Source organism: Corylus avellana, chromosome ca10, assembly GCF_901000735.1.
Source record: "Corylus avellana chromosome ca10, CavTom2PMs-1.0".
In the NCBI taxonomy this organism is placed as follows: Eukaryota; Viridiplantae; Streptophyta; class Magnoliopsida; order Fagales; family Betulaceae; genus Corylus; species Corylus avellana.
Genome location: NC_081550.1, coordinates 22059003 through 22082664, shown reverse-complemented (window position 1 = coordinate 22082664; position 23662 = coordinate 22059003). Strand labels below are relative to the sequence as shown.

The following is a 23662-nucleotide window of genomic DNA, read 5'->3' as shown; positions in this document are numbered from 1 at the left end:
CTTAACTAAACGGCGAAGGTCACAAACTATTCGAGAGTTTCCAAGCCCTCAGCAATTCCAAATTAATATAATCATGGGGACTTCACAGCCCCGCCTGAACAACATGAGCATTAGAAGTTACAATTTCCGAAGTTCTTACTTTTTTCCTTCCAGCTGGGGCACCGTGATCGAAGTAGAAGTGCAAGCTTTGCTGTCCGTGCATTTTTGCGTGGTTGACACTTGACAGTAGCAGAACCACGTCGTTTCCATCCAAGAGAGGGAGTTGTTGTCGCAGAGTTTCCCTGGGCCCTTGTGTGTGGACTGTCCTGCATGGAGCCTCCAGATTTCAGTTTTTTGCATGGCCCGGTTTGGTTTGAGGAGCCCACGTGTGCCAGTTTAGGTGATGTGGCTTCTCCAACAGCCATCAAGCTCTTTTTTTCTCCCCTAATATTCCATACTATTTTTTGTTGAATATGGTTCCATTGGCCCATATATAGTTTACCTGATCGCATTGCATTTTCTTCCCCATGGTATTCTGCCAGGTTTGTGTTGTTGCTGCTAGAGTGTTCATGCTCTCCCTGCTTGGAAAGAAAATTACTCTCCATTCGATCTCCCAAGCGGCAATCTCCCTTAATGTCGTTCTTTCCTTGCATGGGAGGGTTGACATCATCACGCTCACCCAAACAGCTATCTCCCTCAGTAACGAGCTTGCCTTGCATGGGGGAAGTGGCATCTTCAAGATGCTCCCATAAAGGGGTAAAGGGGTCTACCAGGTTTGGTGAGTTTCCATGTTGTCTTCCACTTCCAAAGAGGGAGGTCCCAGCTCATTAGGAAAAAATCTCCTCTTTTCGGCTTTCCCAGCGGGCGAGGATTCTTTGGAGAGGAAAGCACAACGTATACTTTCCTTGTCTGGCACCGCTAGATATTTCTCTTTCCCCTTATTTCTTCCCATATTGTCCCCCGAGTAGCTAACCGCCTCATTATCGCCATCAGCCATCAATGGTTCCTTAGCTCCAAAAGGAAAGTCCTTCTCTGTGTCATAATGTGCATGGGCTGTGAAAAACGCTATGCTGACTCCAAAAACTTGTTTATCACAATTTATGCGGAATTAAACTATGAAGCAATAAACAATTCAATCACCCAAAATATATAACGCAATAAAGAGGAGGACACAAGTATTTTGGTTACGAAGAGGAAATCTTTTAGAAACCAATCTAAAAGTAAAACCTCTCCGGAGCAGCCGAACCCAGGAAATCAGTATCAAAAGATTATCCAGAGATTACAGATACTAGGAACACTTACAACCCTTTGCAAGACCTTGGCTCTGTAAGATCGACAAGCCTACAACTCGTCTCCTTGCTCACAATCTTCTTCAACGTGATTTTCCTTTACCGGACCCTTCCGATAGATTTCTCAACCGTAAATTTATCAAAGAAATAACTAAACTCTAAGAGATTTAATTTAAAGCTTACCACATATGATCTCTCTTAGCACAGCCTTCGACGAACTCTCTGAGGGTGAAAATTTGTGCCTCTCTCTTCTATAATGATGTATATATACCCCCGACAAAACCCTAGACCTAACCCACTTAAAATCACGTTTTTGGGCCTAAAACTTATGGGGTGTCCGGATATGTTAATGGGCTGTCCGAACACAGCTTTGCGGAGCAAAATTTGAGTTTCTAGAAATGAGGTCCGGACTCGGGGAAGGCATGTCCGGACATGGGTGAAACAGCATTCTGGAAATGCTGTCCAGTCTTGATCAACAGCTCCGATCGATGGGCGTTTGTGGTCCGATTGAGCTAAAATTTTGTTGGAACGTTCATAACACATGAATCTACATTATGAACGGTGGAGATTGGATTCTGAGCATTCTATATCAGTGTTTGAGCCCGTGAACAGTAGCCTCTGCATTTTGAAACTGAATTAAGCCAACACAAGAACTAACAGACTGAAATCCCATTATTATCTCTAGTGGTTACATTCCTTTTTGAGACCCCATTAATGACATCCCGCCCTGCCATTTCCGGCGCCGGTGATCAGAAAGCTTCACGGCTCACCCCCGCCCCATGTTCTTCAGTCCCTTCTCTCAGCCTGGAACACCTTTTTTCTTAGTTATTGAATAAGAAACACTTTAGGTAGAGTTTTTATTCAGTTTTTTGCAATTAGAGTTGTAAGTTATTGTGCTTGTTGATTCAACTTCCCATATTAGAGCACATCCTCAATGAATGCAAAATGCTGCACATGATCCACATATGCAATTTATTATTATTATTATTATTTTACACAAAGTACCCATTTAAAGAGTTAATATGTAGTGTTTGTTTTTCAAATAAATTTTTTTTTTAAAAAATACTACTCTTTACACTTATTTTATATAAGTGAATGTAATAGTCGACAACTTCCAATAAAAAAGACTTTGGGGGGTGGGTTAGCACCTAAGAAAGGATTTAGGGGGTAGTTCTAACCCCCTAAAAAAATATTTTGAGGGAGGTTTGGAAAAAAAAAAAAAAAGGTTGGTCAAACCACCCTTAGAGTTGAGGGTTTGGTCACTCTTCAGCCTTCTTTTATTTATTTTTTAATTGAAGAATAATTTAGACATTTCAAGTAGAAATTTGCTTTTCAATTTTAAAGCCAAACATTAATGAAACTAATTGAAAATAAATAATCGTTTAAACCAAGGCCATAAGCCCATTAAGATTTAGACCCATCACGATAAGTAATCGTTTAAATAATTGAAAATAAATAATCGTTTAATCTTTCAATTTTCGTCGTTGTTTCTCTGCCATGAGAATAAGTACTCTCTGAGCGCCATCTAAATTCCAAGCCCTTAAGCCCATTATTATTTATTTTGTTGATATGATAAAGCCAATAAGCTCTTGAAATCGTCCTTCCTTACATATATATATATATATATATATATATATATATAATTGAATTAATAAGATAATTTCTAACTTTACTTAAATTAAATTACATAAAATAATGTCATAAACAAAACCTTTATTCCATAATGACATAAAAGTAGAAAGGAACGGTGGGCATTGAAATACTTAAAGGAGACTCTTTATTATTACAATTACAATAAGCTTTCTACAAACAACGTACTCACACGCCACTCCTTTCAACTTTGCAGTACTCCAGGTACCGTATTACAAACAAACACGTAATTTTTTTTTTTTTTTTTCACAGAACAAGATTAAAGTAAACAAATAAACAACTTGGGGATTTTTTTTTTCTTCAATCGAAAAAGAAATAATCCCCAGAAATTCATTTTAATTAAATTTGTGAATAATTAGCTAGTTGGCCTTCCTACAGTTCAACCTAATCTCGCCGTTGGATCCAGTGAGGGGGTCTATGTCACCCATCTTGATCATTGCCGTGACAAAGTCGTCGTTGAAGGTCTTGGCATCTTTGCTGTAGGTTTTAACCAGTGAATCGGTGGATCCACCGTTGTACAATATTTGATCGGAGTGGAGGAGACCCTTTTCCTCGATGAGGTTGTCGTAGTATTTGTTGTCAAAAGTTGTCGGGGTTTCGACGTCTAGAGGCGCAAGATTCTTCCGGCCGCCGGTGTTCCTTGGGCATTGATCCTGCCTCTTCTTCGCAAATGAGCTGTCGATGTTAGTCTCGTTATATATGCGGTCTCTGAAAACTAAACACCTTGCTTTCCCAATTGTGTGGGCTCCTGTGATCAAGCATACAAAGGATATGCATGAAAAAACAGAACGTTAGAAATTATATTTTGATTTTATTACCATTTATTTCTTTATACATTTTGCAACTCGTGGCTCATATTAAGCCCAAGTAAACTGACGTTATTGAATAGGGTATTTTGAGAATTTTTTAAAATATGTCTATTCAATTAGAGTTTGAAGTTTTCTTTTATATATATATAATCATATATCATTAATAACAAAATATACACTCTTTGTCGAAGTAGACACATTTCTAAAGGCCGTTAAATTTATGTCTCAACTCTTTTTTAATCTCCTTATTTCGATTCTATATTATTTATCAATTATTTAATTGTTAATTGTGCACGTTTAATTTAATGTTTTTTTTTTCCTTAAAATTTATTTAATAAGTAGGTCAGATAAATTACAGAGATGGGGGAAGCTAGGAGCATACCAGATAAGGCAACCATGTCCTTGGCAGAGAGACCTTTAGAGCTGAATCTATTGATGAGGTTTGCAAGGGTAGAAGTGGGAGGAGGGATGACGCCACTATTAGCATCAGAAAAGCTTGCTGTTTTGGAGTCTCTTCTTCCAACTTTAACATCCCAGCTAGGCCCTCCAAGCTGCATAATATTTAGCCATCTTTCCAATTAATTAAAACGATCATGCCACTAATATATAATTTGTAGAGATTTTGAGTTAATAGACAATAACTCACAATTACAACAGAGTCACGAGCAGTAATGGCTAAGATATCAGCACACGACACAACTCCTGGGCAAACTTTCTCCACCTTTGACTTGATATCATCGACAACCCTGAAACCCCTTACGGATCTGTTGTTGGGACCTGCTGTCTTCTCCCCTGTGAAAGAGGACGTGTCATCGAGGAGAATCGACCCGTCACAGCCCTGTCAACAAAGCACGACAGACAACCCTTAATCTACTGAATTAAGACAAATGAAAGAATGTGAGAATGGTAAATAGCATTCAATGTAATTGTTGTGTCATTTTGGATATTTTTGTAAATCTAAATATAGTTTGTTAAAACTACATTTTCAGAGCGTGACTGACTATTATAAATTGATGAGATAGCATGCACCGACAGGGCCCGTAGAAAAGGATAGTGATAAATAAATGATTTATATATGTAGACATCTTTTAATTTTCCCCAACAACTCAGCTTGACTATTACATATTTGCAGCTGTTCAAGCTCTCCCCGTGAGGTCTTGTCTTTGTCTTAATCCTATATCGAGTCATGTGTCCAACATGCCTTTTACTACCCACCAAACACTACTTTCCTTTTTTCGGGTTAATTTTTATAACATTGCGGGGATACTAATATTACACGCATACAAACAGACAAACAACTTTTTCACGCTTTTTATTTTTTTTAATATTATATTTATAAGAGAGAGACTAGTGGAAGAAAGAGAGAGAGAGAAATGATAAAAAAAATAAAATAAATTTGTAAGGTGAATAGTATATATAGAGAAAAGCTTATTTACTGTTTATACTATTAAAAAAAAAAAAAAAAAATTACTCTATTGTATTAAAAATTTGCCCATAGTAATTAAATTTACCTATTTTACTACAAATGCTCTTAAATGTTTGACACCATTACACTTTTGCCCGGAAATGTTTAGTGTTTTTTTTTTTTTTTTTTTAAGATCCAAAGAAATAAATAGTATTTAATTAGTTATATTTAAGAAATATTATTGTCTTTTTTACTTTTTTGAGGAGATAAAAATATTTTTCTAATATAACTAATTAAATATTAATTCATTTTTGTTTTTTTTTCTTTTGTATTCTGAAAAAACATAAAAGATTAATTTTCTTTACTTAATTAAAAAATAATATCCGCGTAAGAAAAACATTTAACATTAATCATGTTTGCTACCGATTGAGAAACGACAAAAGAGAAAGACAAAAAATATCTTATCCACACGTAGTTTCTAGGTAGAGCAATAGTAGGAGCACTACATGTTGTCGACCTTTCTTAACTTTTCTTTGAGACACACACTTTACATACTGGAACTTTAATAATTGAAGACTCCAAAAAAAAAAAAAAAAAAAAAGTATACGCTTAATAATATAGAACTTAAAAATATATTAAATACAAACCAGTGGATAGAGACACAGAAGAAGAATTTACATTGACAAAACAGTCGTGGAAGTGCAGGCGAAGGAGAGAAGCACCCAACCGGGCTTCTTGTGCAATCGCAGAGCGAACAGCCGATTCCACAGTGGAAAACACCTTCGGGCAAGTTTTAGAGTAAAAACCTGTGGAGAGTTGAGCAGAGGAGCTCCCCGTAAAAGCCACAAGAACAACAGCCAATGCGATTATGGCTGCTGCGGAGAAGGAAGAAGAAGAATAAGAAGAAGCCATTTCCTTTGTTTTTAAACAAAACGAAGAAGATGGTACGTGTACTGGTTGTGGCGTGTGCTGAGAAGAGATGGTGGTGGAGATGTGGTTATATAGAGGGGGAAAATCAAATCAGAAATGGTCAATGTTTTCAGAGAGGCAGGTGAGGACCTTTTATTTAAGACAAGTACTTGCATGGCAGGGTCTACATCTAGAAATATAAAGAAAAGGTAATTAAACAACAAAAGGATTTGATCGATTAATACGCAATAATGATAATCGAGAAAAAAAGGTTTACGTGGGTTGAAGTGGTAAAAGCATGCATTAAATGAAATCAGTGGGGTACGCCCAATAATATCGTTGTGTTTGTTTAAGACGCCAACCACGTTCTTATAATTATTAGACAAATTCAAAAGTTTACAACCCAATTTGCTCAAAGCGAAGGAAAGATTGACATTTCAACCGGCCTCCATTTTTTGATCCCGTCAGCTTCCTTAACGACTTTATTTTCTCAATATATATATATATTTCAAACACTTATTTAAAATAAAAAGAATTTTTTTTTTTCTGAAAATGGATTAATTACAAGCATAGTGTGTTGAGAAGGCATGCATGCACTTTTGCTCTTTTGTCCACTCGAGTGGAATACTCCAGAATCAGATAATTAAACAGGGGGAATATCGACATAATAGTTGTCACTTGTCAGATAGAAACTTTAGCGGAAGAAGATAATCACAACTCAATAAACAGACAAAAGAAGGGCCGGCTTTTCTAATTTTCTCATTGCTTGTCAATTATCAACCAAATAATGCATATTTATTTTAATAGAAAAAAATATATCAACACCTTCATTCCAGCTTTCTATTCTTCTTCTTCTTCTTCTTCTTCTTCTTTTTTTTTTTTTTTTTTTTAAATAGAAGAATGTGTAAAACAATTTTTCGTATCTCCTATATTAACAATATTTTAACCTTTTGGATTAATCTTCGACTGTCAATGTTTGTCTTATAGAACAGTGTGAGTATCATCAATACCCAACAAACAATACCTAATATTCATGTATTTTTTGAACATTTTTTTTATTGTTATTTTTCATAAAATACAAAAAAAAAAAAAAAAAACATTTGAATATCGTTTTTGTTTATCATTCAATGATGTAAATTGTAAGGCTGGTTCCTAATTCAAGAAAGGTATGTGGGTAGTTAATTTAGTAGGTGGCAATAGAAAAGTCACAGCAGCGGCGTTAATGTGAAGAAAATTTGGCAATTCTTATATATATATATCACATTAAAGCTACAGGATCATCAAAGATGCAGTCATATACACATCACATTATCCTTTTGAGCAAAGCTTCAAAATCTTTAAAAGATACTGAGTCGGGTGTGTGCACAAGCTAAGAAGATGCTCTCTTGTTAGGCAAACTATCTAGTCATCGCCAAATAGTTTAAGCCATTAATGGAGAGGATTTTAGGACCCGATTTTATATTTAGCAATTATTGTCAAATTGAAAATATTTTTAATTGATTAGGAAAGTCTTCTTTTTAACTTGTGTAAAATAGTTTTTCGAAAATTATAGGCTATTTTTTGAGATTAAACTTTTCCTCCTTTAATACACTTTCTCTAGCAATTTATTTCCCGTTGTCGGAAGTTACCAGAAATCGTTCGACTGTTTCTCCTTGTCGCTAATTTTCGGTATAAGCCAAATGCAAAAAAATCATTTTCAAAAAAAAAAAAAACATCTTAAAGATACTTAATTTTCATCAAAAGAAAAGAACTTGTTAAGTCTAATCAAACACAACCTTAGTAGAATCATAGTCGTGGCAAAGTCATTGTTCACCATCTCGTTTTAATGGTGTGGTCTGATTTAATTAGTGAAAAGGAACTGACCTGCACCTCGATCTTGTCGTTGATCTTTTCACTAATATGACACGTTTAATTCATTAATATGCAGGCATGCACCATAATGAGGATTGAGATGGTGCATCGGTTGCAATAAACTTTATCTTATAGTTTGTTTTGAATAAATTATTCTAATTTAGATGACACATAGGAAAGAGATAAAAGTAATCCACAGGGCCGGTGAAAGAGTTACGCGAGGGCAAACAAGGTTTCTGCCCCTACAAAAATTTTGGAAATTAAATTTTTATAAGGTAATTTCAAATTTTTTTAGGCCATAGCCCCTATTCTGGCCTACTTCGTCTCCTCCTCCTCCTCTTCCTACTTCTTCTTGTGATATGGCTGGCATGGAAGCTAGGGATGAGTATTTCTTAGGGTGTGGCCAAACAATTTCTTTGGAGGTTCGTTCCCCGAATTGGTCACTATGGGTTGGCCAACTACTCCAAATTTCAATGGTTATATTGGTGTTATTTTTATTTTAAATTAATTATCCAAAAAAGAAGTATTGCACTAAATTTCAATCCGACTTAATTCCAACACCCATATAATGACGTAAATATTATACTAGACGTCAATCCGACTCAGATTAGCATGAAGTCGACAAATAGAAGATGATGTCGGACCCAATATAGTTAAATCATTGATATCATTATCGGACAATTTCTTGTCACAGTCCTTAACGTTTGAGTTAACCGGCCGGCCAGATTGGTCTACTGCTGTCAGCCACAACAAATAAGCGAATTGACAAAATGGACTGTTATCTACCGCACTCGCTTTTTCGCATGTTCCTCTAATAAAAAGCAAAGACTTTGTTAATTTGTTAAATCATTTTTTTTTTATTATTTTAAAATACATTTTTCAAAATATAAAAAACATCCTAAAATTAGAATGATAACCGGATAAGAAACCTTAATTAGTGGCCGGAGAGATTAATGATAAAAGATAAGACAAAAGTCAAGCTATGTTCTAAAGTTGTCTTTGCTAGCTGTAACTGGAGTTTGGTATGCATACGTCTTCTAAGCGGAGGCAAAGGCCATTGGATTTGGAGTTTAATTACTAGTCATGTCAAGAGATGAAAATTGGAGGGTCAAATTCAAAATAGGCTTGCTATACTACTCCAGTCATCCTAATTATTATGTTAGGGGGGGTAGATATATAGATAATCATTTGATTTTTGGAAGTCTAGGGGGGCTGGATAAATCATTTATGAGCTACTCTACCAAAGTTTGACTGTGCATATTATATTATTGTGTATAATAGTCACTCATTTCATTTTTATAACAAATCAAACAATATTATCCTTCTGGGCATATTATATTATTGTGTATAATATTGTCACTCATTTCTTTTCTATAACAAATCAAACTATATTATCCTTCTGGTCAGCTAAGTTATGCATTATTTGTGGACATAGTTTGCCTCCATACGCCCCTCTCTAACGGATCGGGATTCTCTTCATTCACAAAAAATAAAACAAATTATTATTAATGGTGGCGATTCCGTGGTCTCAAGACAAACCTTACGTTTTAGGTAACACTGAACATAGCAGCCCTCCCTAGGAAAAAATAATTTGCCTTTTTTTTTTTTTTTTTCAGTGGATAGCGTATAAAACTCTCTTATGGTCAAATCTTATGTTTTAGGTAACAATTAACATAGCAGCCCTCCCTAGCAAAGATAATTTGCCCTTTTTTTTTAGTGGATAGCCTATAAAACTCTCTTATGGTCCCGAGTTTGTCTTCTTTCTTTGAAATAATTGTTACCATTAAAAAAAGGTATTGATCATCAGTGAGTAGGACTATATAATAAGTAAGAACACGTGAATTATATCTACTCTCATTTAAAAGAATAAAAAAAGTTGATTGCTTTGGCTCTCAAAGTCAAGAGCATGTATTAAAAGGGTGAATCTTGATCTTGATATCAAACATAGGCCAGGTTGCTTTAATGCTAGTTGTAGAAAATATGGACATAATTTAAAGAGGTTGGTCCAATATCTTCCAAAAGCTTTATGTTAGGAACATGTAGCATTAGTTAAAAAAATTAAAAAATTAATTAATTAATTAATTAATTATTTTTTATTTTTTATTTTTTATTTTTATTTTTTAAAAGGAAGAAGAAGAAGGAAAAGTAGGCCTATGGTGGAAATATTTAAAAAATGAACTGTTAGGACAGTTGAATAAAATTATCGATTAACTAAAGCTAAAATTAGCATTTGACACGACTCAATCGAGCGGGAACAGGTCTTAGTATCTTACCAAAGCCCAAACTCATGGATTAGATCCGGTTTAAATATTAATTGTATTTGGGTAATTAACTTGCGCGGTCTAATCCACCTTATTTTTTTAGCCATTAACACAGTTCATATCGCTCTCAAACTAACTATTATGATGAAGATGGCAACATTGGAGAGGACAAAAAGCAAACCAACCCTATGTCCAACGAAGATGATTCGGTCAACCTCTGAACCGGCTGTTGGGAAAAGGGGCGAATATATAGAGTTATTTTAAAAAAAAAATTAGATTGAATGAATTTCGTCTAATTCCGTCTATAAAATTGTTATTTGTCTCTTAGAATGTCAAACACATCTTTTTTTTTTTTTTTAATAGAAAGTGAGAAACAAAAAAAAATAATTATAATAATAAAATTTTTATCAACTCTTTTAATGCAATTAAAAAAATATGCACGTCTCATATATTTAAAAAAACAATTTTTTACCGGCTTAAACTTTTAAAATAATTAAACCAAATGATAATTTAACAAAGACAAATTACAAGTTCATAAACTATGGGAGCCCCCAACGACTCGCTGGTCAAAAGAAAAAAATTAATTCCATCAAACCCTAAATGCGCAATTAGTCACCTCCAGACCAGCAATTGGGTCCCTTGCTCGTACAATCATTAATGATCAATGGAATGGAAAGAGACATTGCCTACCTTCTAATGGTTTTTTTTTTTTTGAAAAGACCTTCTAATGGTTCATGAACAAGACAAGAGCACTTTATTTGTTTGAAAGGCATATCCGGTTGCTTTTTTTGTTTTTTTTTGTTTTTGATAGAAATTAAAGGCTGCTTTTTTGTTCTCCACTGAGGCACTAACACGTTTTTTTTTTTTTGCTTTTGGTGGCACAATAAATTAAATTAAATTATATTAGCAAAGTTCAAAATATTGTACAAATATTTTTATTTAATTTTTTTTTTATTGACATATCCATATAATAAAAAAAAATAAAAAATTTTAGTTTTATAAGGCGTGATTTACTACCTACCTTGAGAACATTTAATTTTCTCTCTTCGACGTGACTCTTTATCAACTGCCCTTAAGCTTTGGACCCCAATGAAAAGACTTTTAGACTTAGAGCATTGAATTTGAACCACCCATTCCTTTGTCCCCTGCAGCCTGCCCTATCCCTTTAAAGAAGATCCCTCCAAGGCTCCAAACCCCTTTGAATATGCCTTTTTAGGTTTTCTTGGTGAACAATAAAAATAAAGTTTAAATTATCTTTGGACTTGCTTGGAAGACAATTTTTCACGAATCTTCTCAATTTTATTTTTAATTTTTTTAATTTTTTATATCGATATTCACAATTTTGTTGTCATATTTTTTATCTCAAGAGTGAAGTCAATAAAAAATAATTAGTTAATATTTTAAAAAAGCACCCGGCATACCGCCCGCCTGCCTTGATTTTTTCAATCAAATCAATTAACTTGGCCTGTACTTTTTTTTTTGATCCATTCAAACAAGAAAACAAGAAAAAGGGTACATGGGCTAGCTGTACTTGAAGCACATTTCAAAGCTGTTTCTTTGGGGGAAATTAGATCATTCCAAGGCACAACGCCGGCAAAAATATGACAATAAAAAATAGTAAAACATGTTAGACATCTTTGACTGGTATTGTTTCTTAACTTGCACGGCTCTAAGGCGGCTCAAAGTTTCTTCTATGTGCATTATGTATTATTGGAATATTCAACGTGTGTGCATGAATGTGTAAGAGTTTATTGTTAAGAGGGCAAGCTAATTAATGTGACATTTTAACATTATATTACAAGTTAGGGCCGTGGTTCTAAGCACACGAGCGTGCTAAGTACATCAGACTATTTTTTTTTTCTTAATTTTTTAATATTAAAAAAAAAAAAAATTTGCCGGCTTGCGTTGTATTTAGCTTCACCCTACAAGTTATCTTGATCGAGCAATCTTAGCAAGTTGTGTACAATATATTTTTTTCTTCAAATGCATTATTTTTGTTGACATATCTTGCTTCTAGAGAAAAACGAGGGTTGAGAAACTGACCCCCTCTAGTCGGTATTTATCCCATACTTGGCCACCCTAAAGATAGTCGGTGGGCGGGTTTAATTCCGACCGCCCGACCATAAGGGGTCAATTATCACCCATATCCAATTTCGATGTACAAATCAGTCATGGTCGATACACCGTGTATTAACCCTGACTGTGAATGAGACATGGGTTAGTGGGCCAATTAGTGTTCGACATTTAAAATCAAGCGAAAATTGGCTTCTAAGCATTCAAAATTGGAGAGAGAGAAGTGAGTTGGTCAAGGGTATAACTAGAATTTTAAGTTTGGAGGACAAAAACTAAAAAATTATAAGGGAGTAAAACGTTAATTTTACAAGAATTAACATAATTTTTTTAAGGACCACGTGATTCTACCCCTTCTATGGGTACGTGCGTAGGGCGAAACAAAGAAGAAACGTATGCAATGGCCGGAGTAGATCTTCTTCATTAGAATACAACGACCTACTTAATAAATCGGATGATTCAACCAATTTGGGCCAACTTACTAAGAATAACAATGGAATGTTCGAGTTACTAATGTGGCATGCACCAAAATGATGGATAAGAATCTTCTTAATTTTAAATGAAATTGATAATATATATTAGTTTTATGGTCATAATTTAAAGTATATATATATATATATATATATATATATATATATGCTAACATTAATTTCATATACAGAGTTAAATACTTAACTTTAATTTCGAATCAAAAATATGAAAGATCCTCCCTAATAACCATTTTCTTTATTCAATTAAAAAAAGAAACTTTAAATTCTTCCACAAATAAAAGATGATTAATGCACAAGTTTTGTGAAAACAAATCCCTTTTTTCTTCTTGTCGTTTTTGTAGATGTAGAATTCACTGCCTTTCATGAAAAGGTTCCACATTTCACATGTCAATACAAATCAAATGTACTACGTGCCTAACATGATGACAAAGTAATTAAACTCCATATTATTTATAATTCCACAAGAAGATCCTTACAATTTCTTTATTGCAAATTTGCAATAATCCAAACACAGCTTAAGACTCGAGTTCTAGAAAATAAGTCACACAACCGACTTTTCGATAAAAGTACCTTATAACAGACATCCACATCGCCTTATTGTTGGGCGAGATTTAATTTAATTTAATTCTTTCAGTAGAAAGAGAAATAATGCTGACTAATTCATTTATAAATGTTTTGCTGGATTAATCATACCCATCTCCATTATTTTTTATTTTTGGTGCATGGGTGTGACGTGATGTGATCTCCCTTAATTAATCTTCCTACAATTGTTCCTAATCTCACCCTTCGATCCAGTGAGGGGCTCGATGTCTCCCATTTTGATCATGGCAGTGACGAAGTCACAGCTGAAGGCTTCAGCGTCGGTGCTGTAGGTTTCAACCAAAGAATCGGTGGACCCGCCGTCGTATAACTGTTGGTCGGAGTGGAGAAGACCCTTCCGGTTGACAAGGTTCTTGAAGTAGCTGTTGTCAAAAGCTGTTGGAGTTTGGAGGTCTAGAGGCGCAAGCTCGTCGTCCCCTGAGCCCGTTTGTCTCGGACATTTTCTCTGTCTGATCTTCGCAAATGAACTGTCAATGTCGGTGTCGTTGTATATGTGATCTCTGAAACTTATACACCTGGCTTGCCCAATTGTGTGTCCTCCTAATATCAAGTATACGATAGTATAAATAAAATCGCAGCTTCATATTTAGAATTGGACGTGATCTTAAAAACTGGGGTTTTTCTCTCAAATGATATGTTTTTTTGTTAGGGCTGCAAAATGGCAATGTGAAACGCACTCTTAATAAACAAATAAGAAAACATTAACGAGATGTGGGGGACACACCAGACAAGGCAACCAAGTCTTTGGCAGAGAGACCTAGATCTCGGTATCTTTTGATGAGGTTGCTAAGGGAAGAAGAGGGAGGAGGGAGGCCACTATTGGCAGCAGAAAGGCTTGCTGTTTTGGAGTCTCTCCTTCCAAGTTTAACATCCCAATTAGGCCCTCCGAGCTGCGCAATTTTGTCAAGATTAGTATATGGAAAAAATAAAAATAAAAAACTAGAATTTTGCCAGAAAAAAATTTTAATTTGTTAAAAAGTAAAAGTAGAGACGAAGTTTTCAACTCAAAATAACATGATAAATATTTATCACTGATCTCTAAATTCCAAGATAATATAAAATGATAATCATTTTCCAATATTTCGAAGAGTGCATACTTAATTTTTTTTAATGACATGGGACCCTTGTAAGGAAGGGACATTGCTGACTCATATATGTCGGATAAAGCGTAATTACACGATCCCGTTCAAAAGAACCGTGTATTGGTTGATCAATGAAAATTCAAACATAATATTAATCAAACGAGTCGACTATTCAAACCGACACTTGAGGGCTAAGTGAATACGATATTTTTATTTTTATTTTTTTGGGTGTTTAAACATATATAGGAAAAAGAGTACTTACAATTACAACAGAGTCACGAGAAGCAATGGCTAAGATATCAGCACACGACACCACTCCGGGGCATTCTTTCTCCGCTGCGGACTTTATCTTATCAACAACCTCAAAACCTCTGAGGGATCCCTTGTTGGGACCTGCTGTCTTTTCCCCTGTGACAGAGGAAGTGTCATCCAAAAGCACCGACCCATCACAACCCTGTCGAGAAGCTAGCATGAGACAAAAACCCAATGAAATCCGACGAATTAAGCTGAAATATTAACAAAATTAACCATGCAGTCATAAGTCATTTGTGTCACTTCACATACTTTTTTTTTAACAGTATTAGAATTGATTTGTGAGACTAATTATTAGGATTAGATGGGATAAAGCCCACCAAAGTAATGATGTTAACAATACTGCCAAAGAAGCCCCTACGTCTTTTATGACTTTCCCCATCCACTCTCGATCACTAGTGCGTGTCTTGACTTTTGCATGCCTTGCATGTGCTCAACCCTAATTTGTGCATGAAGACTTGCTTCATACCAATAATACATTCACTTTTTTGGATTTTCTTTTTGAGGCGTGCAAAGCTAAAAAATTAGAGTGAATAAAAATAAATGAATTTAATCATTTAATTATATTCTAACGATTTGAAATTGAAAAAAGTTGAATAATGTAATTTCACACTGTAAAAATGCAACGTTTTGAATTTATTATAAACTGAAAAATTAACTCCAATTCCATCCAAACGAATACAACTAAGAGTTGTTATGTCAGAGGCTAAACGATATGTTTTTATACAAAATCAGTAAAAGTGTGTTTGAAAGATAATAGTTTAGAAAACATCGATTTACTACTAAATCAAACCGGGTGGATAGAGACAGAAGAATTTACGTTGACAAAACAGTCGTGAAAGAAAAGGCGAAGGAGAGAAGCGCCGATGCGGCGTTCTTTTGAAATTGCTTTGTGAACCACCGATTTGACCGTGCCAAACACATTGGGACAACTTTTAGAATAAAAACCTTCATAGAGCTGATCAGCAGAGGAGGTCCCTGTGAAAACCACAAGAACAGCGACTGCGACTATGATTACTCTTGAAGAAAAGGAAGAATATTGAGAAGTGGAAAGGGCCATCTTCTTTGTTGAAAGAAGAAGCTAGATAGTGTGGAGTGTGCCGAGAACATGGTGGTGGAATCAGGGTTATTTATAGGGATAAATGGAATACATAATTAATAGCCATGTCGTTAATATATATATAAAGTATTTCATGGAAGAAAAGTCGACCTAGATAAGAACCACGTATTTGATTGATTGCTTGATATTTTTTTTTCTTCTATATAATACTAACGTTTACTTGAATTGAACCTTTAAAGCATGCATCAAAGTTGTCATTATTGTGGGGTCTGCTAAATTACGTACCTATTAATTTCGGGTCTGCAGAAGACGGAAGAAGGTATGAGGATTAGACAACTCCGACGATTGTTACTAGCTATCCTCTCCCGGAAAATATTCTTTTAATTATATTTGAGAAATATTTTTATTTTTTTACTTTTTAAAAGGATAAAAATACTCTTTAAATATGATTAATTGGAGAGAGAATAAAAATATTTTTCAAATATAATTAACTAGATATTTTTCAATTCAAATGAACTGGAGATAATTCTAATTCTCTCGACATTAACTTAGACAGTTCAAGAAGCCAATAATGTTATGGATGGAAGGGGTCATCAATTAATGTTTCAACAAGCCAATAATGTATTGATCATGTCATCACCTCTCTACATACTCTGTCACTCTCCCAAAATTTAGTCCCATGCTAAAAAGAAAAGGAGATTTGTTCACGTTAAAGATCCTCACGGGTGTTTAGTCTCCGTTTGTTTCGATGTAATCATGTACATATAATGGAAAATCATTTTTTCTTGATTGTTTTTTTGGTGTTTGACTTGTACGTAAAATTATGAACGACGGCGAAAAAATGACGAGTTTTGGCAACCTTTAGCAGTGGTCCGGTGGTGTTTGCGACTTGAAAAAGAAAAGTTCAAACTCAAAAAATTATTTACGGTTTAAAAAAGGAAAACAATTTTACGAAAATTAAAGAAGTTTTTTTGGTCAAACCGAAAATGTTATTGTTATTCGTCGCACCAAACACAAAAAAAATACAGAAAGTATTTTGCAGATCGAAATCAATTTATGCTGAAACAAACAAAGCCTAAGTCTCACATTCTGAGCTTTATAAACAATTTTAGATAGTTTCAATTTTAATTTTTGCAATAATAACACAAATGAGATTAACACTTTTTTCAGAGTGAAAAATATTATCTACGAGGCATTATTTGTGAGATAAAATTGAATAGCTTGGGAATGCTACTCCAACGTACGGTTGTTGTAGCTCTTTCCTTGCACTTCCAAACGTATACATCAGTAGTGACTCTAGTCATGTGCTTCTCTTGATTAGAGCTCTTTTTCACGATCACATGATAGAAAAGTCTTGACAAGGATCACATAATCTAGCACAAACGATCTGGATTACAGTAAAATAAAATTACACCCACAATAAAAGTTACATTATAGTTGAGAGGATACTAGGAGAACACTAGAAGAACACTTAGCATTTTCCTTTATTAAATTACTTATTTATTGATTAGAGGCCTTAATTAAAGAATATGGAGGGTAATAAGGGTTTTAAATTTTTTTTTTATGAAATTTTTTTTAAGGGTAAAGTCCATTTAACCCTCTCAAACTATCACCACAAAGACAATCTGCCCCCAAAACTATCAATTGTGACAATTTACCCTCCAAACTACCAAAACAATGACAATGTACCACAATTTTAAAAAAATGACGAAATTACCCTTACTAAAATAAAAATAAAAATACTAAATTTTAATTTTTTTTTCAAAATTTTAAAGATATTTTTGTCTTATTAAAAATTCTATAGGAGTAATTTCATCATTTTGCTAGCATTGGGAGGTGTATTGTCATTGTTTTGGTAGTTTGGGGGGTAAATTATCGCAATTGATAGTTTGGGGAGTAGATTGTCATTGGAGTGGTAGTTTGAAGGGATTAAGTGGACTTTACCATTTTTTTAATTAATATTTTTTAATTGGAGGCCTATAGCGACTGCCTAACTAGGTCGCCTAGTGGTTGGCCGGCCCTTCCAATTATTGGCTATGTTTGGCTACCATTTTCCTTCATTTTTTTCTTTTAAAAAAATCAAACTATTTTCTTCATGTTAAAATTCCAAACAAACTCTTAAGGAATAAGTTAAAACTAGTTAATTGACCTTTAACTAAAACGGGTGTTGGGATGTTTAGTCCTCTAATGATTCACCAAAATGGCCATGACCAGAAGATGATTTGGCCATGACCAGAAGATGATTGGGCACCCAGTTAATTAGACCATTTCTTGGCACACCTCGATTATAGCTAGATTATTGTCTTAGACTTGGCTTTCAGCTGCAACCAAGTGAACTGATCGATCAAAGTTTGACCATTTAAACCCATCCATATATTGACAGATATTACTTTTTCTCACTTTCCCCTTTCTCTTATCAAAACAAAAATATTAACAAACAAATCTAAAATATAAAATATAAAAACCTTGTCCTCTTATATATATCTTCCGGCGAATTGAAGGCCGGGCCATTAATCAGTTCAAAGGTCACTGTCAAGGAGTTGGGAAATAACTCCAAGAGACAAATAGGCTGCTGTAATCACCAACTGGCAACCGATCATCTGTTTATATTATATATTATGGGGTATAGATAAATCTTAATCTTATACGAGTGTTTTCTTTCTTTTTTTAGATTTTGTCGCAAAAATTCTCTAAGTGACTAAGTAAACTTTAATATTTAGATATTACGTACGAGCGAGGTGTTTTATCCTTTGGCAGAAAAATTATAAGAGAAAGAAGACGAGAACTATAATAATTATCAATATATATCATTCGGAAAAATAGAAAATTGACTGTCAAGAGTGTTCGTTCAAAGGAAAATTATTGATCTTGATATGAAACAATGGCCATGCCATGCAGTTGGGTGCAATTAGAGATACAATGGATCACACAGAAATAATTAAGGTCATAGATTTTGGAATTATTGGGTGATAACTTTTGTCCTTTGTCTTTTTTTCGATGTAGTTTATGTGCATAATATATAAGCATATATGACTTAATGTTGAGGAAAATTAAATAACGCTCAGAAGTATGATCATGGCTAGTTGCATTTAACACCATCGTGGCTCATTAGGAATGGGATTCTTTGAAAATATTTGTCCGAATTTTAAAAATTCACACAGAAAATGAGAGAGGGGACTCTAGCTAGTTCATAATGTGTCCCGATAGGTCGTCGAAAAATCCAAAATACCGGACATATACTTGTCTAGACACCTCGAGACTAGAGATACATTTTCTCTCTCTCTCTCTCTCTCTCTCGGAATTTCTTAAAATTTGGGTAAATTTTTTCAAGAGATGCTAATCCTAGTCTTTCAAGTACCAAACCCAATTCATAGAAGAGAGTTGTTAAACTGTTCTTCCATCATGCAGATTGCAGTGGGCAGTGGCATATGGAAAAATGCATATTCTTTATATAATTTATGAAGAAGAAAATAGTGCATAGTTTGATTGAAAGAGATACTGGTTTAGGCATAGAGAGGTCACTGAGTCGGTCCCCATTCAACGACTTCTAAGGGGTGTTTGTTAAACTCCCTCACATTCCCCCACATCCATCACACTATTCACTTTATTTTTTTCCCAAAAAAATATTATTACTTTTATATCAAATCACTCACTTTTTATATCTAATTATTTACTTTTTATTACTATTCAAATAAAAAAATCACTACAAAACAAAATTTTTTACTTCCCAATACCACTTTTTCATTTTTCCATACTAATTATTATTATTATTATTATTATTATTTTTTTATCTATGAACAGTGTCCTGTAAAATAAACAGTGCTGAACAAACACCCCCCTAGTGTTGCATTATTGTACGAATATGGTCTTAAATGGTCATATGGACTTGTCTTGTTCTCCAACTAAGGCACTAACATCTTTTATTTTTCTTTCTTTCTAGTGACACAATGACACAATGAGATAACTTAAAGGGACAAAAATCGAATTTAATCTTTAGTTTTTTTTTTTTTTTTTTTTTAATTTTTAATTGTTTTATGAATTTCCTTTTGTTTTAAATAGGTTTCTCTGTTAACAATATATCATGTAAGAATAATTAATTAATTAATTATTAATAATAATAATAAAAAAGATGCTTTAAAAAATGAAAAAAAATAAAAATAACATAAACGTAAAACCAAAATGGTGGCGGGGCCACCCTCTAGTGGTTAGGGACTAGAGGGTGGCCTGTGCGGTTTTGGAGTGGATTGCAGCCATCCCTAAGCCAACCCACTAGAGGTGACCCCTAGTGTGGGTGAGGGTGTAGTGGCTGAACTATTTCAAATTTTTTTTTAGTATTTTTTTATTAGCAAATAATTATATAGGGTAAAATTAGTTTTTTACTAGTCAGAACGAGGGTAATTTAAAAAGAATTTGATCGGATATGATTTTTTTCATCCAAACTGACGAAGTGACGGTTAACATTAACTTATGTATTACAATAAAATGGTAGTTGGATTTATTAAGTGTCACACTTTTAGGTTTATGGAGTAAAATTAAAAATGCCAAAAATATATTTATCCTTATAAGAAAAAGAAGAAAAAAAAAAAAAAAAAAAAGAGTTTAAGGGTGCATTTGAGAGTGCGTTTTAAAAAAAATAATCTGCGATTTTAAATTAAATTGCAATTTTATGGTGTTTGGGATTGCGATTTTAAAATCGCAAAAAAATCTGCGATTTCTATAAGCTTATTAGAGGGTGCTTATTTGAAAAAGTGCGAATTTAAAACAAAATAACGATTTCTATTAAAAAGATATTTGGCGCAATAGTTACATTTTTTTGAGCAAGAATGAAAAAAAATACCAAGAATACCTACCTAAAATATATTAAAACCCTTATTTTCTCTTTTTTTTTTTTTTTCTTCATCCTCTCTGTCTCGTTCATCCTTTCTCCGCTCTGTAGCAGTGTACGTTGCTGTTGTCCATCTATTCACCCCTCTACCAGATAATAATCTCACCTTAATATTTTCTTTATCTCCATATAACTCCTTTGTTTTTGTAAAACTTTCCACTGTTTGATATTCGGTGTTATTTTATGTGGTATGTATGATTACTGTGCCTTTTTATATATGCGTTTATGTTCTTTGACCATTTTTACAGAGTAAAGTTGTGATTTTTTTTTTTTTTTTAAAAAAAAATTTATTTAGATTACCGTGTATGCATAATGATCTGCAATCCATCATAGTATTAATTTGATGGATTGTTCTTCTATTTTTTATTATATGTCTGTTTGGAATATGTTTCAAGAAAAAAAAAATATAAAAACAAAAAAGCATATAGAAACAAGTAATATAACAATATATAATTGCCTAAGTAGAAAACTCAAAGTTAATGTCAAATTATAAGTCATACTTTTGTTTGCATAGGTGTTAAAAATGGAGGTTTATAGACAATGTTAGTTATTTTACTGTTATAAAGAAATGTCCTTATTGGTAATTTGGTCATGAAACCGTAATTATATGCTAATGTTATCCAAACACTCAATTAGTTAAAAAAAATATTTTTTAATATGTTTTACCAAATGCCTGTGCGATTTTAAAAATTGCGATTTTAAAAATTGTGTTTTAAAATCGCACTTATTAAAATGAAACTCCAAACCGGCCTAAATCTGTGAGTTCCAGGCGTCACCCATTTACTTTCTAATTTGTTGAGCTTTGAATCACAACCTTCCATCATCTGAAACCCAATCTTAGCCGTCTCTTACACGGTAATAGCGAAAGAAGAAAAGCAATCTCAATTACCCTTCCCTTCCTCGCTGGTTCTTCCGCTGCCCAAGAAAACCAGTGTTCTCCATTCCATGAAAATATATTTCAGCGTTTTATTGACGAAGCAAAAGAAGCGTTAATCGGTTGCAGTGGGGATGTATACACCCCAACTTCCACTGGCGCGTGCCTCCTCCGAGACACCACACGCAGACCCAGGAGGCCTAGAAGCTTCTCTGCTCCAATTAGTCCACGACCATCACCACACCTCTCTCAGACTCCGCGACCACACCGGTCAGCCCCTAAATCAAAAGCTGTGATTGGATAGGGTTTACAAGTTTACCCGAATTGCAATTTATTTATTTATTTTTGTGATCTAATTGGGACAGAGAGAGCGAAGAAGGAAGCGATTCGAAACGCGAGGCGGGTTTCGGATCTGTTGGTGGACACTGTGAACGGTGGAGTTCAAGAGGCCTTCATCAACGAGAAGCGGATCGAGCTCGAGATTCGATCGTTAGCGGTGACGATCGCCCGGTTCATGAAGCAGACCGATCAATGGCTAGCCGCGACTCATGCTATCAACACCGCTGTCAAGGTCCGATTCGGTATCACCTTGTTTTCTTTTTTTTGGCTTTTTGCAATATTAGTTTTTCTATAATTAAATATGTTTTTATTCCTATTTTTGGATTACATGCTTCACTTTATTTATTTATTTATTTTTCAATGGAGTAGAATAGATCTCTAATTTGGTATTATTTCATTAAATAATTTAGATAAAGGAATTTTAAGAATTTTAATAATAAATTAAGAATTTTATTTTTAAAAAAATGTTGATTAAAAAGAGATTGAAGGAAGCGGAATAAGTCTCATTCCTACAAACTATTAGGTCGGTTACTAAAATGTGAATGGTCACGGACACCGTGAGAGTCTATATATTAATAGTTAACATATTTATAATTTGATGGGACAGTTTGCATGATATTTATCTCGTCAATTATTAAAATGTGGGTCCTCAATAATAAATGTGAGGCGGTGTAATAAAAGTTGTAGCACGATATTTATTAAAAAAAAAAAAAATGTTAAATTAAAAGATATAAGGATTAAGATTTTAAGAAGTTTAATGTGGATTTTTCTGATGATGGTTGTGTTAGTAGGTTGTTTCTTTATGTGTTTATATTGATTATTGGTGGTGGGTTTGATTGTGTGATAGGAAATTGGAGACTTTGAGAATTGGATGAAGACCATGGAGTTTGATTGCAAAAGCATCAACGCTGCAATCCACAATATTCACCAAGCATGATATAACACACCAAAGTTATTTCTAATTTGTGAAAGCAGCCCCTTTTCTTTTTGTATGTTCTATAACTTTGTAGTCAATCTAATTCTGCACTCAGCCGGCCAATTTAGTAGAGCCTTTTAATCTTAAATCCCCTGCTTCAGAAAAATCACATGTTCTGTAGCTGCTTGATTGGGGTTAATATATGAACACAGATTTTGCTGTTTTGTGGATGATATTACCCATTCTGGCTCAAAGCCCTTGTGCATTACTCTATTTCTTACTTGAATTATCTCCTCTAACAAGTAAACACTCCAAAGCCCATGTGGCTTTCTGCCTTCACTCGTGGTGACTGCAAGTTTTTGAAGAGAAAGTTATATAATCTTTAGCTTCTTGAAGATAAGCTGCCCCACTGCACTAGTAGAAATACTAAGTTAACAAAGACATTATATGAATAGGGCTCTCAATTTTTAGGAGGACTCACAAACTTAGTATGAATTTAACATAAAATTAGTTAACAAGAGTTTAGGGTTCTGATTCGTTTAATTAAATGGGTCGGGTTAGGATTGATACCGATGTCTCGATATGACCTAAATTTGACACATTACATTTAAAGTTAACAATTTTTGACACAACCAGCGAACTTAACATAAAATTAGTGGATAAGAGTTAAAAAATTTTGTCTGATTAATTAAATAAAAAATGTTAAATTGACTTATATAATCTTATATTTGTGGCACGATTTAAACACGTCAAGGTCACTCGTGACCATGGATATCTTTAAGGTTCATTAAGAGGAGTTGCGTCAGAGTAGGTGGGAAGTTTTTCTCCACTTGCCCTTTCTTGATGGCAAGTTCAATTGATAGAGCTTGAAATTGGTCTT

The 23662-nt window shown here is 34.0% G+C and overlaps 3 protein-coding genes across 3 annotated transcripts; 1 reads left to right on the top strand and 2 right to left on the bottom strand.

Annotated features, from left to right (window-relative positions):
- Window positions 1-3028: 3028 nt before the first annotated feature.
- On the bottom strand, window positions 3029-6207 carry LOC132163618 (peroxidase 4-like). The gene is made up of 4 exons (XM_059573969.1): window positions 5811-6207; window positions 4374-4565; window positions 4110-4278; window positions 3029-3666 (listed from the first exon to the last, which is right to left on the bottom strand). Exons 1-4 carry the CDS (start codon window positions 6042-6044, stop codon window positions 3278-3280), a joined length of 984 nt encoding a protein of 327 aa, XP_059429952.1. The 5' UTR covers window positions 6045-6207; the 3' UTR covers window positions 3029-3277.
- Window positions 6208-13134: 6927 nt separating this feature from the next.
- On the bottom strand, window positions 13135-15823 carry LOC132164322 (peroxidase 4-like). The gene is made up of 4 exons (XM_059574815.1): window positions 15529-15823; window positions 14659-14850; window positions 14039-14204; window positions 13135-13854 (listed from the first exon to the last, which is right to left on the bottom strand). Exons 1-4 carry the CDS (start codon window positions 15766-15768, stop codon window positions 13463-13465), a joined length of 990 nt encoding a protein of 329 aa, XP_059430798.1. The 5' UTR covers window positions 15769-15823; the 3' UTR covers window positions 13135-13462.
- A 5631-nt stretch (window positions 15824-21454) lies between these two features.
- LOC132164324 (biogenesis of lysosome-related organelles complex 1 subunit 1) lies at window positions 21455-23121 on the top strand. The gene is made up of 3 exons (XM_059574817.1): window positions 21455-21797; window positions 21893-22098; window positions 22714-23121. Exons 1-3 carry the CDS (start codon window positions 21662-21664, stop codon window positions 22801-22803), a joined length of 432 nt encoding a protein of 143 aa, XP_059430800.1. The 5' UTR covers window positions 21455-21661; the 3' UTR covers window positions 22804-23121.
- Window positions 23122-23662: the final 541 nt, after the last annotated feature.

What these genes read in the sequence shown, in the direction of transcription:
- LOC132164324 (XM_059574817.1), top strand. Translation starts at nt 21,662, where the DNA reads ATGTATACACCCCAACTTCCACTGGCGCGTGCCTCCTCCGAGACACCA. An exon ending in CAGACTCCGCGACCACACCG is followed by an intron (nt 21,798 to 21,892) that starts GTCAGCCCCTAA and finishes TAATTGGGACAG; the next exon opens with AGAGAGCGAAGAAGGAAGCG. An exon ending in CTATCAACACCGCTGTCAAG is followed by an intron (nt 22,099 to 22,713) that starts GTCCGATTCGGT and finishes ATTGTGTGATAG; the next exon opens with GAAATTGGAGACTTTGAGAA.
- LOC132163618 (XM_059573969.1), bottom strand. Translation starts at nt 6,044, where the DNA reads ATGGCTTCTTCTTATTCTTCTTCTTCCTTCTCCGCAGCAGCCATAATC. An exon ending in TCCACGACTGTTTTGTCAAT is followed by an intron (nt 4,566 to 5,810) that starts GTAAATTCTTCT and finishes CTTTGTTGACAG; the next exon opens with GGCTGTGACGGGTCGATTCT. An exon ending in CTCGTGACTCTGTTGTAATT is followed by an intron (nt 4,279 to 4,373) that starts GTGAGTTATTGT and finishes AATATTATGCAG; the next exon opens with CTTGGAGGGCCTAGCTGGGA.
- LOC132164322 (XM_059574815.1), bottom strand. Translation starts at nt 15,768, where the DNA reads ATGGCCCTTTCCACTTCTCAATATTCTTCCTTTTCTTCAAGAGTAATC. An exon ending in TTCACGACTGTTTTGTCAAC is followed by an intron (nt 14,851 to 15,528) that starts GTAAATTCTTCT and finishes GCTTCTCGACAG; the next exon opens with GGTTGTGATGGGTCGGTGCT. An exon ending in CTCGTGACTCTGTTGTAATT is followed by an intron (nt 14,205 to 14,658) that starts GTAAGTACTCTT and finishes AAAATTGCGCAG; the next exon opens with CTCGGAGGGCCTAATTGGGA.